General features: G+C 44.9%; 2 protein-coding genes and 1 pseudogene across 9 annotated transcripts in view; 1 reads left to right on the forward strand and 2 right to left on the reverse strand.

The window, feature by feature from the left end:
- The window catches only part of LOC119444336 (venom metalloproteinase antarease-like TtrivMP_A), a 1,295,510-nt gene that overhangs the window by 500,193 nt on the left and 781,658 nt on the right, over nt 1–13,659 (reverse strand). The window contains exons 7-9 of one of the 8 annotated variants that reach the window (XM_049663289.1): nt 4,454–4,525; nt 2,991–3,115; nt 2,795–2,844 (exon numbers count right to left, since the gene is read on the reverse strand). The exons of 5 other annotated variants lie outside the window; for them this stretch is intronic. In XM_049663289.1, the coding sequence (XP_049519246.1) occupies nt 2,795–2,844; nt 2,991–3,115; nt 4,454–4,525 (247 nt within the window). The remainder of the gene's footprint in view (nt 1–2,794; nt 2,845–2,990; nt 3,116–4,453; nt 4,526–13,659) is intronic. 2 more of the 8 variants (XM_049663288.1, XM_049663285.1) reach the window with 2 other exon arrangements.
- Nucleotides 1–13,659, reverse strand: part of LOC119445424 (zinc metalloproteinase/disintegrin-like) — a 512,423-nt gene that overhangs the window by 261,928 nt on the left and 236,836 nt on the right. The window lies entirely within an intron of this gene.
- On the forward strand, nt 6,111–9,590 carry LOC119445426 (uncharacterized; annotated as a pseudogene).

Raw genomic sequence — 13,659 nt, forward strand, 5'->3', positions numbered from 1 at the left:
CGTGCCTTTAGGTAGAACACCAAGTTAGCCGACATATTCGTCGGAAGGATGGCAGCTGGCGCTTCTGCGTCGACTGTCGTCACTTGAACAATCCCACACGTAAGGACGTCAACCCACTGCCGCTGATTGATGATGCCCTCGACTGTCTTCACGGGTCTAGATACTTCTCATTCATCGACATCTGCTCAGGATATTGGCAGATTTGTTGACGACCTGGATTGCGAAAAGGCCGCAATTGTTACACCCGACGGTCTTTTCCAATGCCTTTTAGCTTATGTAATGCCCCGCCATGTTTGAACCAATAATGAACTGTCTGTCTCGTGGCTACGAATGGTCTACATGCCTCTGTTAGATGGATGATGTCATTGTTTTTTCGCCATCATTTGGGAGCCACCTGACTCGCCTATCAGCAGTGCTTGGCGTTTTCTGACAAGCTGGCCTTCCGTTGAACTCTTCGAAGTGCAGCTTCAGCCTTGGTTAAATTACTGTGTTAGGTCACCGTATGAGTTCTCGTGGCGTCCAACCTGACCCCGACAAAAGTCATGTCGTGAAAAACTTTCCTGTAGCGCGTTCGGCCAAAGACGTCCGGAGCTTTGTTGGCCTGTGTTCTTATTATGCGGCGTTTTGTCAAGAACTTTGCCCATCTCCTTACACAGCTCCTGCAGAAGCACATCACATTTTCATAGGGTCCTGAACAAGACGATGCTTTCGCACTCTCACCAGATTGCTTAGCACTCCTCCTATTTTGGCGCATTTTGACCCCACAGCGCCTACAGAAGTTCGAACCGACGCCAATGGACACTGCATCGGCGCTGTTCTCGCTCAGCGGCAACAAGGTCAACATCGCGTCATCGCCTACGCCAGTCGCCTCCTCTCCCCTTCCGAGCGAAAGTTGTCGATCACTGAACGTGAAAGCATTGGTCTAGTTTGGGCAGTTGGAAAATATCGACGGCAATTGCTTGACCGCACCTTCTCGGTTATCACGGACCACCATGCGATGTGCTCGATTTCGTCCCCTAACCTGACCCCGACAAAAGTCATGTCGTGAAAAACTTCCCTGTAGCGCTTTCAGCCAAAGACGTCCGAAGCTTTGTTGACCTGTGTTCTTATTTGCGGCGTTTTGTCAAGAACTTTGCTCACCAGACCCTTATCTGACTGGACGACTTGGTCGCTGGGCGCTAAAGCTTCAAGAATACAGCTTTGACGTCCTTTGACGGTTCCAAACTTTGTCCAAAGTTTCACAAGATGTGCAAATGTCGCAAATCAATATTTCTGCGTTCATTACTCCTTCTCAAAATGCAAAGAACACTGCCGTATGGTGCACGTCCTAGAAAGCATGGCCAGATCTTGTTTTACAAATTAGTACGTACTTTCTACCGCTGTATTAAATGAGAAGTACTGTCATTCGCTTATCAATAATTTTTTATTTATTTCAGTGCCTTCTAAGCCACATGTTATGTACTTGAGTAACACGAGAACAAGGTGAGGGCAGGAGCCAACGTTTCGACAAGTGGACTTGTCTTCTTCAAGGCGACCAGTCCGACAAGTTTAACTGTGATGTACTTGGTTTATCATTTATCATTTATTTTAAAGTATTCACTTATTATGTGTAAATTGCACCACATTTCTTAACGCCGCGATCAAATTTTAAAGCGTCCATGTTTTTGAAGCTTATGCAGTTACTCATTAAAAAGACGCAGTATCTTTCGTCACCTTGTTTTTGTTGCGGACCCCGAGAACACGTTTAGGTTCAACATTCTCACGTAACATAATTAAACCGCTCACCTGAGTCCACCTCGTCTCACCTGAGTGCACTCATATTTAATAAGGGACTGTGAGTGTCAGTGAGTTTTAATAAATGGGGCAGGATGTTCGTGGGTACTAGAAGCATTATATATTTTCAAGCGTGCGCCGGTGTCTTCTTAATTTACTGATTTATCTGACCATCATATTTTCCCGATAACGTTGTCATTGAGGAAAACGCGAAGCCGTCCCTCTACGGCCAAATCCTTGTTATCTTACATGACGGTTCGATATTTTATACCTGATTGTTGTGCGAAGAAATAAGCACGAATAAAACTTGCGATGACAGTAGCTATGCTGCAAACAGAGTTAGCAGAAGGCCACTATCGAGTCGTACATTTTCGCGAGCTGATAATAGTTTAGTGAAAAGACGCCTATGAGAATGCCACGTTTGTCGATGTACAAACTAAGCGGGAGCATGAATCAAGTGTGTACTCAAGCAGAATAAAAATGTGGAAATTAGCATCCTCAATCTGCCCAACACATTATGAGGAACGCGGACAGTGCTGGGGTTTGAATTAATTATGCCTTCTGGTGGCCCTTAACATGTAGTTAGGTCCAAGTGCAGGGGCATTCTTGTATTTCATCTCCATCGCTAAGCGCCTGTCGCGACCGGGAATCGAACCATAGCGGAGGCGACACGGCGATTATTGAGGCAACAAATGGCAAGGGGATGAAGCCTACGCCAGGTGTTAATAGTGTGCAAACCAGGCGGTGAAAAGCGTATAACTTACTGGGTTTCGAGGTACGGAAACATTGACAAGCTCTCCCTTTTTGTAGTTAGTAAAATATGCTCAATTTATTTGTTACGCAATAGCGGAATCATTGGCGCTAATAAAAAGGTAGTGGCTTGACATCTTGCTGACGCAACCCTGACTAACAGATTGCCGCACTTGGCAAGCCCTCATCACCCTGCGCACTTTAGGACATTGACATGCAGAAAAATAAAGCGGGTGGTAACATGCTCTAAATTAAATGCACTTCGACTTACCTGTTATGTCTCTAGACATTTTTCCTAGTTCAAATTCGATCATGTCGAGGCTGTAGGTAAATTTTATATTTTATCAGACAGGGTTACATCAGAATATCTGGCTATAGGTATATGAGCATTAAATTTATAAATCGGCAGCCTTAACCTCACTGTTCGCTTTCGCTAAGACAAACAAAGGTATGCGCGGTTTGCTCACCCAGTCACAAAATATATCAGGTCAGGATCCCCTGGCACCTTCCCTTCCCTGAAATATTTTTTCAATCCGTCCAAAGTCGGCTTCGCTTCAACTGTGCCTCGGCCAACTTTCGAAAAGCTGTCGTTCTGTTTGGAAAAGACAAAGGAGCGCCTTACAGATATGTGCACACGAATATTTTTCATTCTCGATCGTTAGCGGCTTTTTTTCGGATCGCTCAAAAGTATGGTAGTTTTGGAGAATGCAATATTCAAGGTAATCTTCGGTGAAAATTTGACTCCGACAGAAAACTCATATGACAGGACGGGCGCCAACCTCCAAATAATTTCATTTGGGAGAAAGCGTTTTTTTTTAGATGCAAAGCCAACACATTTTCTTTTTCAAACTCCCATGCCGTCGTATTTGGTTGTATTGCGTAAGAATTCTAACAGTTCGATTTTCTCATCGAGAAATTAGTTGGCTTTTAATTGTCTGCTAGCTTGAGGCTATATTTCTTTCTTTCTGCTTATTTTTGTCTGTGCGCCTTTCCCGGAATCAAACGCTTCATTTGCCCAGAGCACCACTTCCTTTGCCTGCTCGTTCTTCGCCTAGTGTGTCGAGTCTTGAGCTCCCAATTATACACCAACTGGTTCAATTAATAGCGTTATTGCTTTTTATCATTTATTGCTTCATTTCAATTAGCATGATTAGCCTGCTTCCACCACATTGAGGTGTTGCTGCTGTCTAGCCGATGAGACATTGCTTTCGTACACGAAACAATGGCCCATGCGCAAGATCAAAGAATACAAGCTACAACAGCTGCCCTTTGCCCCCACTATGATGTCAATGGCGACTGTATGCATAACCGCTTACAGAGTCCCCTTAGGCCATGCCACCTACGATGGGCTCATCAGCTTCCGAGCTAGATGGAAACCCACAAATGCGCAATTGGTAACGAACCCGAAGCAATGGAAATCTCCAAATGACCGCCATAAACTTGAAATAAAGGTATGCTAATCAATACGTGCCGCTACATTTTTGGAGTGCTAATCGCTATAACTTTGAGCATCATGATGGCATGTGTTCTGCTGAAATTTTTTTTTGTGCTTACCATTAAAACTCTGAGGCTTTGCAATGAGGCTTGATTTTGACGTCATAACTGCTGCGCTTGTCGTGTGCATTTCAATCGCGATAGTCGACGCTCCATTCGCACTCTCAACATTCCTAAGAACGGTGCGACCCAAATGTTGCTCCGATTCCATGATCTGCCTTGAGTCAGCGCATTCAGCAGAATATTATGTCATGGGTGTCAGCATATGCCTGACACCCAAATTTATTTTGAAAAATGCAATTTTTTGTGCCCTGCACGATGAACCCAAGCGTTAAAGGTTTGCGATAGCGCCGAATTCCTTATGTTGGACCGGAACAATGTAGGTCCACTTGCCGGTTCGTCTCCACACATTGTAAGTTCTTTTTGGAATACTTACCACGTTTCTAGTTACTGCTATCAGCTTGAACTTTATACTGGGATGTTTCATGTCCAGGTATCTTAAATTTACCTGAAAGAAAGCATGGTATTTCGTGTCACACCACATAATTCCATGAATTTAGAGGCGTTTGCCTTTGGTACAACTTCCCAGTATGTAAACAAGCGCTAAATGTAGGTTACGATTATTGCCTTGAAAAGGTCGATTTTGATGCCGCGGATTTATAAGGACAGCGTCTAAAATTGGCCGACATTGCGCGGTTCTATGCGCAACACCAGAATTTGTTACCTCTTCTGCCAGCACTGCGCAAATAAACAAAGATTGCTGCGATATCTAGGGCCATGTCGGCCCGTCATGACGGCTTTTTATCTTGACGCTGCACTCAAGTTTATCGATTATGTCTCCGATTGCCTTATTTTGGTCGGTCTCAAGGATTTCAGCTACGAAGACACGGCAACCGTGGCAATCGAGACAATCGCGGCACCTTACGTGCAAGCATTCGGCTATTTCGGAAAGCTACATTAGGATTTTTTTGCGATGCATTTTTGGCGAATATTTGCCACTTTGGGAGTATCTATCTATCTATCTATCTATCTATCTATCTATCTATCTAGCCGCGTATGTCTTGGTGCTATCATGGTCATTTTGTTAACTTGGTGTGTATGAAAATTGGCATAGTATGACAAGAGTGTATGACGAACATTAATGATAGGTGATGACATGAACATCATGACATGCCTGTCATGTAGGCCATGAAACCGCCGCCTTCGTCTTTGTGCTGTCATGGTCGTTTCTTTAACTTGGTATGTAACTGGAGTGGGTTCGGACATGGATACTAAGTAAAGGAAACACTGAAGGATGATGGTGGAAGCGATAGTCATAAGCATGACTCAGCAAACATTACAATAACTTAGCGAAAAAACATTTACACTCAAAAACTCCTGAAATCGATTCAGACCTAATTACTAAGTGAAGGAAAGACTAAAGAATGATGGTACAAGTCATAGTCATGAGCATGACTCAGCAAGAATGACAATTACTCAGCGAAAGATTATTAACACTCAAAAAACCACTGAGTGTTAATCCATATTCGTTCCGCCACCTTAGTCGGCTTCCTGCACTCTGCTTCGCATAACGATTCCCACAAGGCGTGAGATCTGCCGGCTTTTTTTTTTGCAGATAAGGAGTTTTTAAAGCGAGTCTGATATTGAAGAAAGGAAGCGGCTGTGCCTACCGGCCCTCTCCAAAATGTGCAAGGATCTGTGTGCGGCGTTCCTCCACCTTTACAGGTAACATACTTTACTATTTTAAACATCATGGAAGACTCCACGCTGCAACTCATATTGCAGTATATCGCATGTCTGTAACTCTAATAGTCTACCGGTAATCCATCCCAACGTTACCAGATTTTTCTTTCATTTATCAAACTCCGCCGCGGCGCATGACGCCTTTCCGTTGAGCGCCGCGTGGGGGCGCGCGCGACACGGTTTGCCTAGTTCGGTGAGAGGTGAGCCCATGGAGAAGCCCGACTGCACGGCCAACGTTTCAAAAGGCGACCTTGGCGTTCTGGTAAAGTTGTTATAATGCGCGTTTGCTTTGATTTCCCGTGCATAGTCGTAGGGTGTCGATGACTGCTGCGCCTGTGTAGTGAGAAGTAATGCCGTGTTGCTTTGTGACTGGCTGCAAAAGCGGCAATGACTCTCAGAGGCGTGCAACTGAGAAGAGGCACTTTTTCAAACCGCCTAACGATGCCTCACGGCTTCAAAAATGGCAACACGCGATCCCAAGAAGCGACAGGGAGCTCACGAGCTCTTGTGTTGTGTGAGGCCTTCACTTTCACGAAGAGGACATTGTGAAAAACAGGAACAGGACATTGTGCACAACATCGGCGGTGACGTCGTCGTCATACCACGAGAAAAATGGAGCCTCGAGGATGACGCCCTACCTCGCTTGTTTCCCAACTGTCCAAAATATCTGTGAAAGCCTGTGCGCAAACGCAAAGCACCTGCCGTGAGGCCACCTCTCCAGCTTAAGCGTCGGAATGTTCAGAACGACGCCGAACAAGAAGACACAGCACCGAAGACCTTCAATTAAGCTCTGTGGTAACAGCGTTGCACTCGATAGCACCCAGTCCATGTTCGAGGAGCTATCGACAATGGCGCAAGAGGGACGATGGGTGCAAGGCTGGTTGACTGAACTCATTGGTTCTACTGTCGTCCTGTACAAACTCGAAGTAGAAAACACAGTCCCCCGCGTCGGCAAGTCAGTGACGGTCTCAAGCGACCTTTGTTTGTCAGTCAGTGCAAATGGGTAGCTTGTACCATCAACGCCATCAACTGTGTACACAGGAAGCTCGCGTCTAGAGATTAAGTCATTCAGTGACCTATAACATGCCTGCTCAGCCACGTGGAAAAGCTAAAGTCATGTCAGGGCTTTGCTGCCAAGCTTTAGCCACAAATATCGTCATCATCGGTAGCCAGTAAAGATGGTGAGACATGGCGATGCAAAACATGCAATACGTTGAGCTTGGATGCCACCTGCCCAGATTGCAAAACGCTGGATTTGGTTTTGATGCGCACAAAGAACTGACAAGGGCACAAACTAACACCCAAGAGCAAATGGATGAAAACGTTGCGTCGGAAAGTTATCCTAGCGACGCGAAATAGAGAAAAAATGAACATAGAGCTGGCTACTAAGAAAAAAAACTATATAACGTGACTGAAGCTAACATTGAAAGTGTGCTTCATGTTCTCCCTGAAAAGCAGCAACTGGCATTCAAAACGGCCATAATGGTAGCAAAAGCAAAGATGAAAAACGAGAAGGCGTTATGAGGACGAATGGCTGCTGACGTGCCTCTTGTTGCAAATTCCTAGCCCAAAAGCGCATACCCTGATTTCTGACATGCAGCTGTGTACCGCTTCCTACTAAAGCCTGCTTGCGTCAAATCATCAGTGGCATCCCGTGCAAATACGGGTACAATGAAGTTGCGCTAAGTACCATTAGGGGCACTTTCAGGGCAAGAGCCACATTAGAAGGTGTGGCGTTCTACTTCTGGATGAGATAAAGCTCAAGCAGTCTCTTGCCTTCAACAAGGTCTCCTGCAAAATGGACGGGTTCGTCGACTATGGTGACGTAGCATCCAGAGCCGCAGATAAAATCGCTGATCATGGACTACTGCTCATGTTTGTGCCACTATTCGAGGACTGGGTGAAGCCCATAGCAAGCTTCGCGACAAAAGGAGCAGTCCCTGGGAAGGTCGTTTCTAAGCTCCTGCTGAGTGGTGTGCTTAAACTGCACAAAAGCTACGCCTCAGTGCTTGCTGTCATAAGTGACGGACCGGGGAACAACCGCTCAATGTGGACCTGCAGCTTGGTATATCGGGGAAGCTGGACTCGGCATGCCATCACATCGAGCAGCCTTGGGAGCCTTCTCAGAGGATCTATTTCATTTATGATGCCCCACACATCATAAAACGCATCAGAAATCACCTGAAGAAGCACTTATGGATTGGTAATAAAAAGCAAAAAAGTGCAAATGTTTTGAATTAGATTTTAATCGTTCACTTTCTTATTTCTAGGCAGGTGATCATCAGATCAACCTTGGTCACTACGTCGCGCTGTTTAATACAGAAAAAGACAAACACCTACGAGTCGTGCCAAAACTGATGCGAGGCCATGTTGCGCCTGACAATGTTCAGAAGATCAGTTCCAGGCTTGCCACCCTGGTATTTTGCCTACTATAGTCTATGCGTGTTACTCGTTGCATGATGCTTGTGTTCATTAATCTAAACACAAATGCGCTTTCTTAACAGCTGTTCAGCCGTAGCACAGCAGTTGGCAGCAAGCTGTACAGCGAAGCCAAAGTGTCAGGCATGGAAAACTCTGAAGGCACCGAAACATTCACCAGGATGGTCAATGACCTTGTTGATGCTTTGAACATCAAGCTACCATCGAGAGGAGTGAGGCGCCACTCAAAAGAAATACATGTCATTACTGGACCCCTATTCACCTCATTGGGCCTGGCAATGTCTTGAGCGCTCACTTTGTTCAGCATATCAACATCATGAAACTAATATTTTCAGCTCCTAAAAGCCTTCGTGCAGATGATCAGTACGACAGAGCGAAATTCAGTCGAAAAGAGCCTGAAGCTTTTTGCGTCACCGCAAACAACAGAGTCTTACGAGTCACTTTGCTGTCTACCATAGACATCATTGAATATTTGCTGGCTCAAGGTGCCTACGATGTCCTTACGGCGAAGTTATGTCAGGACCCCTTGGAGGTAAACGTGCCGTTCTTGTTTTTACTTGGTGCATTTTGTTAGCACATGTGAGTGCAAGTCAAAGGCATATATATATATATATATATATATATCTGTTTGAGCGACACTTCGCACTGGCACACTGATTTGTAGGTGACGAATCTCACCCGACTGTTGTCAACCTCAGTCAAATATTGCGCCTCCTCTGCCTCTACACACCGATAAAGACAGCACTGCGTGGTAGTCTGCAAGGCACACCATGTTCTGTGCTCGTTAGTGTTACTGACAAACTTAAGAGAACAAAGGATGCCCACCAAGAAGTGGGCATCCTTTACACGAGATAGTGGAAGCCAAAATGATGAAAATCACGACAGCTTCTGCTGATGCATCTGAGCAAGGGCCAAGCGACCACGCCTGTTACAGGGGTGAGGTAGAGGGCACTGTTGTCTACTACCGGTGTGGCTATGTCATACACAAGTTCGCCAAGCATGCAACATGCCATCTCTGCATAGAGGACATCAGCTCCGCTGCGCCAGTGCTTGCTTCCGACAGATATTTAACAGACTACAGGAGCAAGCATGGCAGCTTAAAGCATCCAACACAAAAGATGTTGACATTCATGAAAATAGCAAACAAGATAGTGTCAGCTTGTCTGGACAAGGGGGGTCCCTATGGGCACATATTTTGGAAAGTTTTTGGAAGAGTAGGAGGAACACCACCTTTCTCGACTTGGCTGAGACCAGCACAATGCAGCATTCACGTGCCAACTGCTGAACTTATTCGTCATCACCCGCATGCAGTCTACTCGCGGGATGTGAACCGCCGTCTAGGAAACAGCGAAAAAGTGGCAATAGAGAACAAAAAGGCGCGCCTACTTTGAGAAATCACGCAGCAGCCAGATGAGGTACTTTGTGTTCGTTGAATTTGTGAAGTACTCATACTCGTGCGTGAAAAAAATGTTTGTAAGGCCGTACATACTTTTTTTCTCTGCGGCCGTTGCAAAGCTAGGTGCGAGGCTGCAGTTAAGGTAAGTGCGAGTGCTTTGAGTCGTCGACTTCTTTCTATTGTCCTCGCCGGTAGTTCGCGTTTTCAAGACGCATATTGTTACAACAACAAGCACAAGCAATCACGCTTGCGAGTGGCGGAGCGTGTAAACCTTGTGCAGGAAATATTCTAGCCATTTCGAACCAAGCGTGCAGCCGGACGTTCGCGGTACGCGCTAATCGGAAGTTGGCGAACAATACGAGTTGCCCACTCAACTTTTTCCAGGTTTTCTGGATAATAGCAAAATATTTGTCTCTAATACAAGAAAATGTTAGCCGTTTTGAATGCACAACATCCGTTACCGCGCTGAACTGCAGGGGGAGGCTGCGTGTCTATCTGCGAACCGACCTGCTAATCGGGCCGACCATGGCGGTGCCCCCTGGTGGCAGTAAACGGAGAGGGGTCTTGTTTCTGGGGCGCTTCAGGCGGCGTTTTACAACTGGGAAGGTATCTAGTAAGGTTGATGATTCATCCTATGCATTACATGCCCTGCCCAGCTCCATTTGTAACAGCGAAGCTGTTTAGGCCAGCCGTAATTTGTGGTTTGTGGTCCGTACCAAGAAATAAAAGCAAATAAACTTCCTTGCCGAGGCGGCACTCAAACCCGCGTACCCACGGTCCCAAGGCGAACGTCGTAACCACCAGGCTTACAGCCACGCTTACCGAACATGCATTTATGTGAATCATATCATTGCGTCAGAGCGTCTTCGTCCATAGCTCTCGCGTTGGCACGCTAGTGCTCTGCGAGGTTAATAAGAGGTGTTGCGCGCTATGTTCGGAAGAGAGATAAAGAAAATGAAAGCGAGAGAGAGACGCATTCACGATGCGGGTCTGCTGGAACGCGTTGTCGGCATTGCAACGTGGTGGAACGCGGTGTCGGTGTTGCAAGCTGCACTAGGCAACGCGCAGTGATGGCCGTGAGTCCGCGACACGCGAAAAGAAATTATCATCATCATAAGTATTAAGATGAAAAGTTCACACGCACTTCCGGAAAATGCTGGGCTACGATCACCCAGCTTTGCTGTTTCATGCATTGCGCGCCCACGTTGCCCGCTAATTAATGCCCACGTCAGAACCGATTTTAGTAGTTTTTGAGTGTTAATCTTTTTGCTGAGTCATGGTCATGACTATGGCATCTACTTCCAGTCTTTAGTGTTTTCTTCACTCAGTAGCCAGGTGCAAACCCATTTTAGTGTTTTTTTAGTGTTCATTTATTTTCTCTGAGTTATTGTTATTTTTACAGAATCATGCACATGACGATGACTTCTACCATTATCCTTTACTGTTTCCTTCTCTTGGTACCCCCGTCCCAACCTCTTTGAGCAGTTTTTGAGTTTCAATGTTTTTTTGCTGGGTCATGGTCATTTTAGGCGGCAGTTTCATGACCTACATGACACTCATGTCATGACCTATCATTTATGTTCGGCAAGCAATGTTGTCATACTATGGCAATTTTGGTACCTATACTAAGTTAACGAATTATCGGAATTACCAGAATTATTATGATAAGAATTATCAGGCATTGCCTGGGATATTATTGGCCTTAGTGAGGTAAGAAGAACTTGTGAGGCTTACACAGTGCTGACTAACGGCCACGTCTTCTGCTACAGAGGTCTTCCAGAGAAGAGAGAATCCGGGGTAGGATTCCTAGTCCATAACAACATCGCGGCCAACATTGATGAATTCTACAGCATTAATGAGAGTGTAGCAGTCGTTGTAATAAAGCTGAATAGGAGCTACAAAATGAAGGTCATACAAGCCTACGCCCGAACCTCTAGTCACGATGATGAAGAAATACAACAGTCTTATGAAGATGTTGAATTAGTAATGAGAAAGGTGCAAACTCAGTATACTGTAGTCATGGGCGACTTCAATGCAAAATTGGGGAAAAAGCAGGTTGGTGAGCCAGCAATAGGCAACTAAGGCATCGATTCTAGGAATGCAAGAGGAGAGATGTTAGTAGAATTCATGGAAAGGAATAGGCTCCGAATAATGAATACCTTCTTCAGGACGCGCAGCAACAAGGAGTGGACCTGGAAAAGCCCTAATGGAGAAACAAGGAACGAAATAGATTTCATACTCTCTGCCGATCCAAGCATAGTGCAGGATTTAGAAGTGTTAGGTAAGGTAAAGTGCAGTGACCATAGGTTAGTAAGGTCTACGATTTCTCTCTATTTGAAGAGAGAAAGAGTGAAATTAGTCACGAGGTAACATGCCAACCTAGAGGCAGTAAGTGTAAAAGAAGACCAATTCAGGCTAGTGCTCGCCAACAAATATGCAGCTTTAGAAAATGAAGATAAAGACAACATAGAGGTAATTCATGAAACCGTAGCTAGGTTGATCTCAGAAGCAGCAATTGAAGTGGGAGGTAAGGCACCAAGGCAACCCGTAGGTAAGCTCTCCCAAGAAACAAAGGACCTAATGAAGAAACAACAAAACATGAAAGTGTCCAACTCAAGAGATCAGATAGAATTCGCTGAACTGTCAAAACTGATCAACAATAAGAAAGTAAGTGATATTCGAAATTATAACGTGGGAAAGATTCAGGAAGCCGTGAAATATGGACGCAGCATTAAATCAGTAAGAAGAAAGCTTGGCATTGGACAAGGCAAGATGTATGCACTGAAAGATAAGCATGGTAATATCATCAGCAATTGCGATGACATAGTAAAAGCAGCGGAAGAATTCTATACTGACCTGTACAGTGCCCAAAACAGCCAGGCTACTTTCATTCGAAATAGTGATGAACCGGATACAGAGGCTCCTTCTATAACTAGCGATGAAGTTAGAAGGGCCTTGAAAGACATGACCAGAGGAAAAGCTGCTGGAGAAGATGGAATAGCATTAGATTTATTCAAAGATGGTGGAGACAACATGCTTGAAAAGCTTGCGGCCCTTTATACACAATGCCTCACAACTTCAAGTGTAACAGAGAACTGTAACTACGCCAACATTATACTAACCCATAAGAAGGGAGACGCTAAAGAATTGAAGAATTATAGACCCCTTAGCTTGCTTTCAGCATTGTATAAAATATTCACCAAGATAATTTTCCAATAGAATCAGAGCAACACTTGACTTCAACTAACCAAGAGAAGAGGCTGGCTTCAAGAAGGGATATTCTACAATGGATCATATCCATGTCATCAATCTGGTGATCGAGAAATCTGCGGAGTACAATCAACATCTCTGTATGGCTTTCATAGATTATGAAAACGCATTTGATTCAGTAGGGATACCAGCAGTCATAGAGGCATTGCGTAATCAAAGAGTACAGGAGGCATACGTGAATATTTTGGCAAATATCTACAAGGATACCACAGCTACCTTGGTTCTCCACAAGAAAAGTAGAAAGTTACCTATCAAGAAAGGGGTCAGGCAAGGAGACACAATCTCTCCAATGCTATTCACTGTATGCTTAGAAGAAGTACTCAAGCTCTTAGACTGTGAAGGTTTAGGAGTGAGGATCAACGGCGAATATCTCAGCAACCTTCGGTTTGCAGATGACATTGTCCTATTCAGCAACAATGGAGACGAATTACAGCAAATGATTGAGGACCTCAATCGAGAAAGTGTAAGAATTGGGTTGAATATGAATATATGGAAGACAAAGATAATGTTCAATAGCCTGGCAAGGGAACAAGAATTCAGGATCGCCAGTCAGCCTCTAGAGTCTGTAAAGGAGCATGTTTATCTAGGTCAATTACTCACAGGGGACCCTGATCATGAAAAAGAAATTCACAGAATAATAAAATTGCGTTGGAGTGCCTCCGGCAGACATCGCCAAATCCTGACTGGGAGCTTACCACTGTCGTTGAAAAGAAAAGTGTGCAATCATTGCATTCTACTGGTGCTAAAATATGGGGCAGAAACTTGGAGGTTAACAAATAAGCTCGAGAACAAGT

The sequence above is a fragment of the Dermacentor silvarum genome, chromosome 3 (genome assembly GCF_013339745.2).
Source record: "Dermacentor silvarum isolate Dsil-2018 chromosome 3, BIME_Dsil_1.4, whole genome shotgun sequence".
NCBI classification, from domain to species: Eukaryota; Metazoa; Arthropoda; class Arachnida; order Ixodida; family Ixodidae; genus Dermacentor; species Dermacentor silvarum.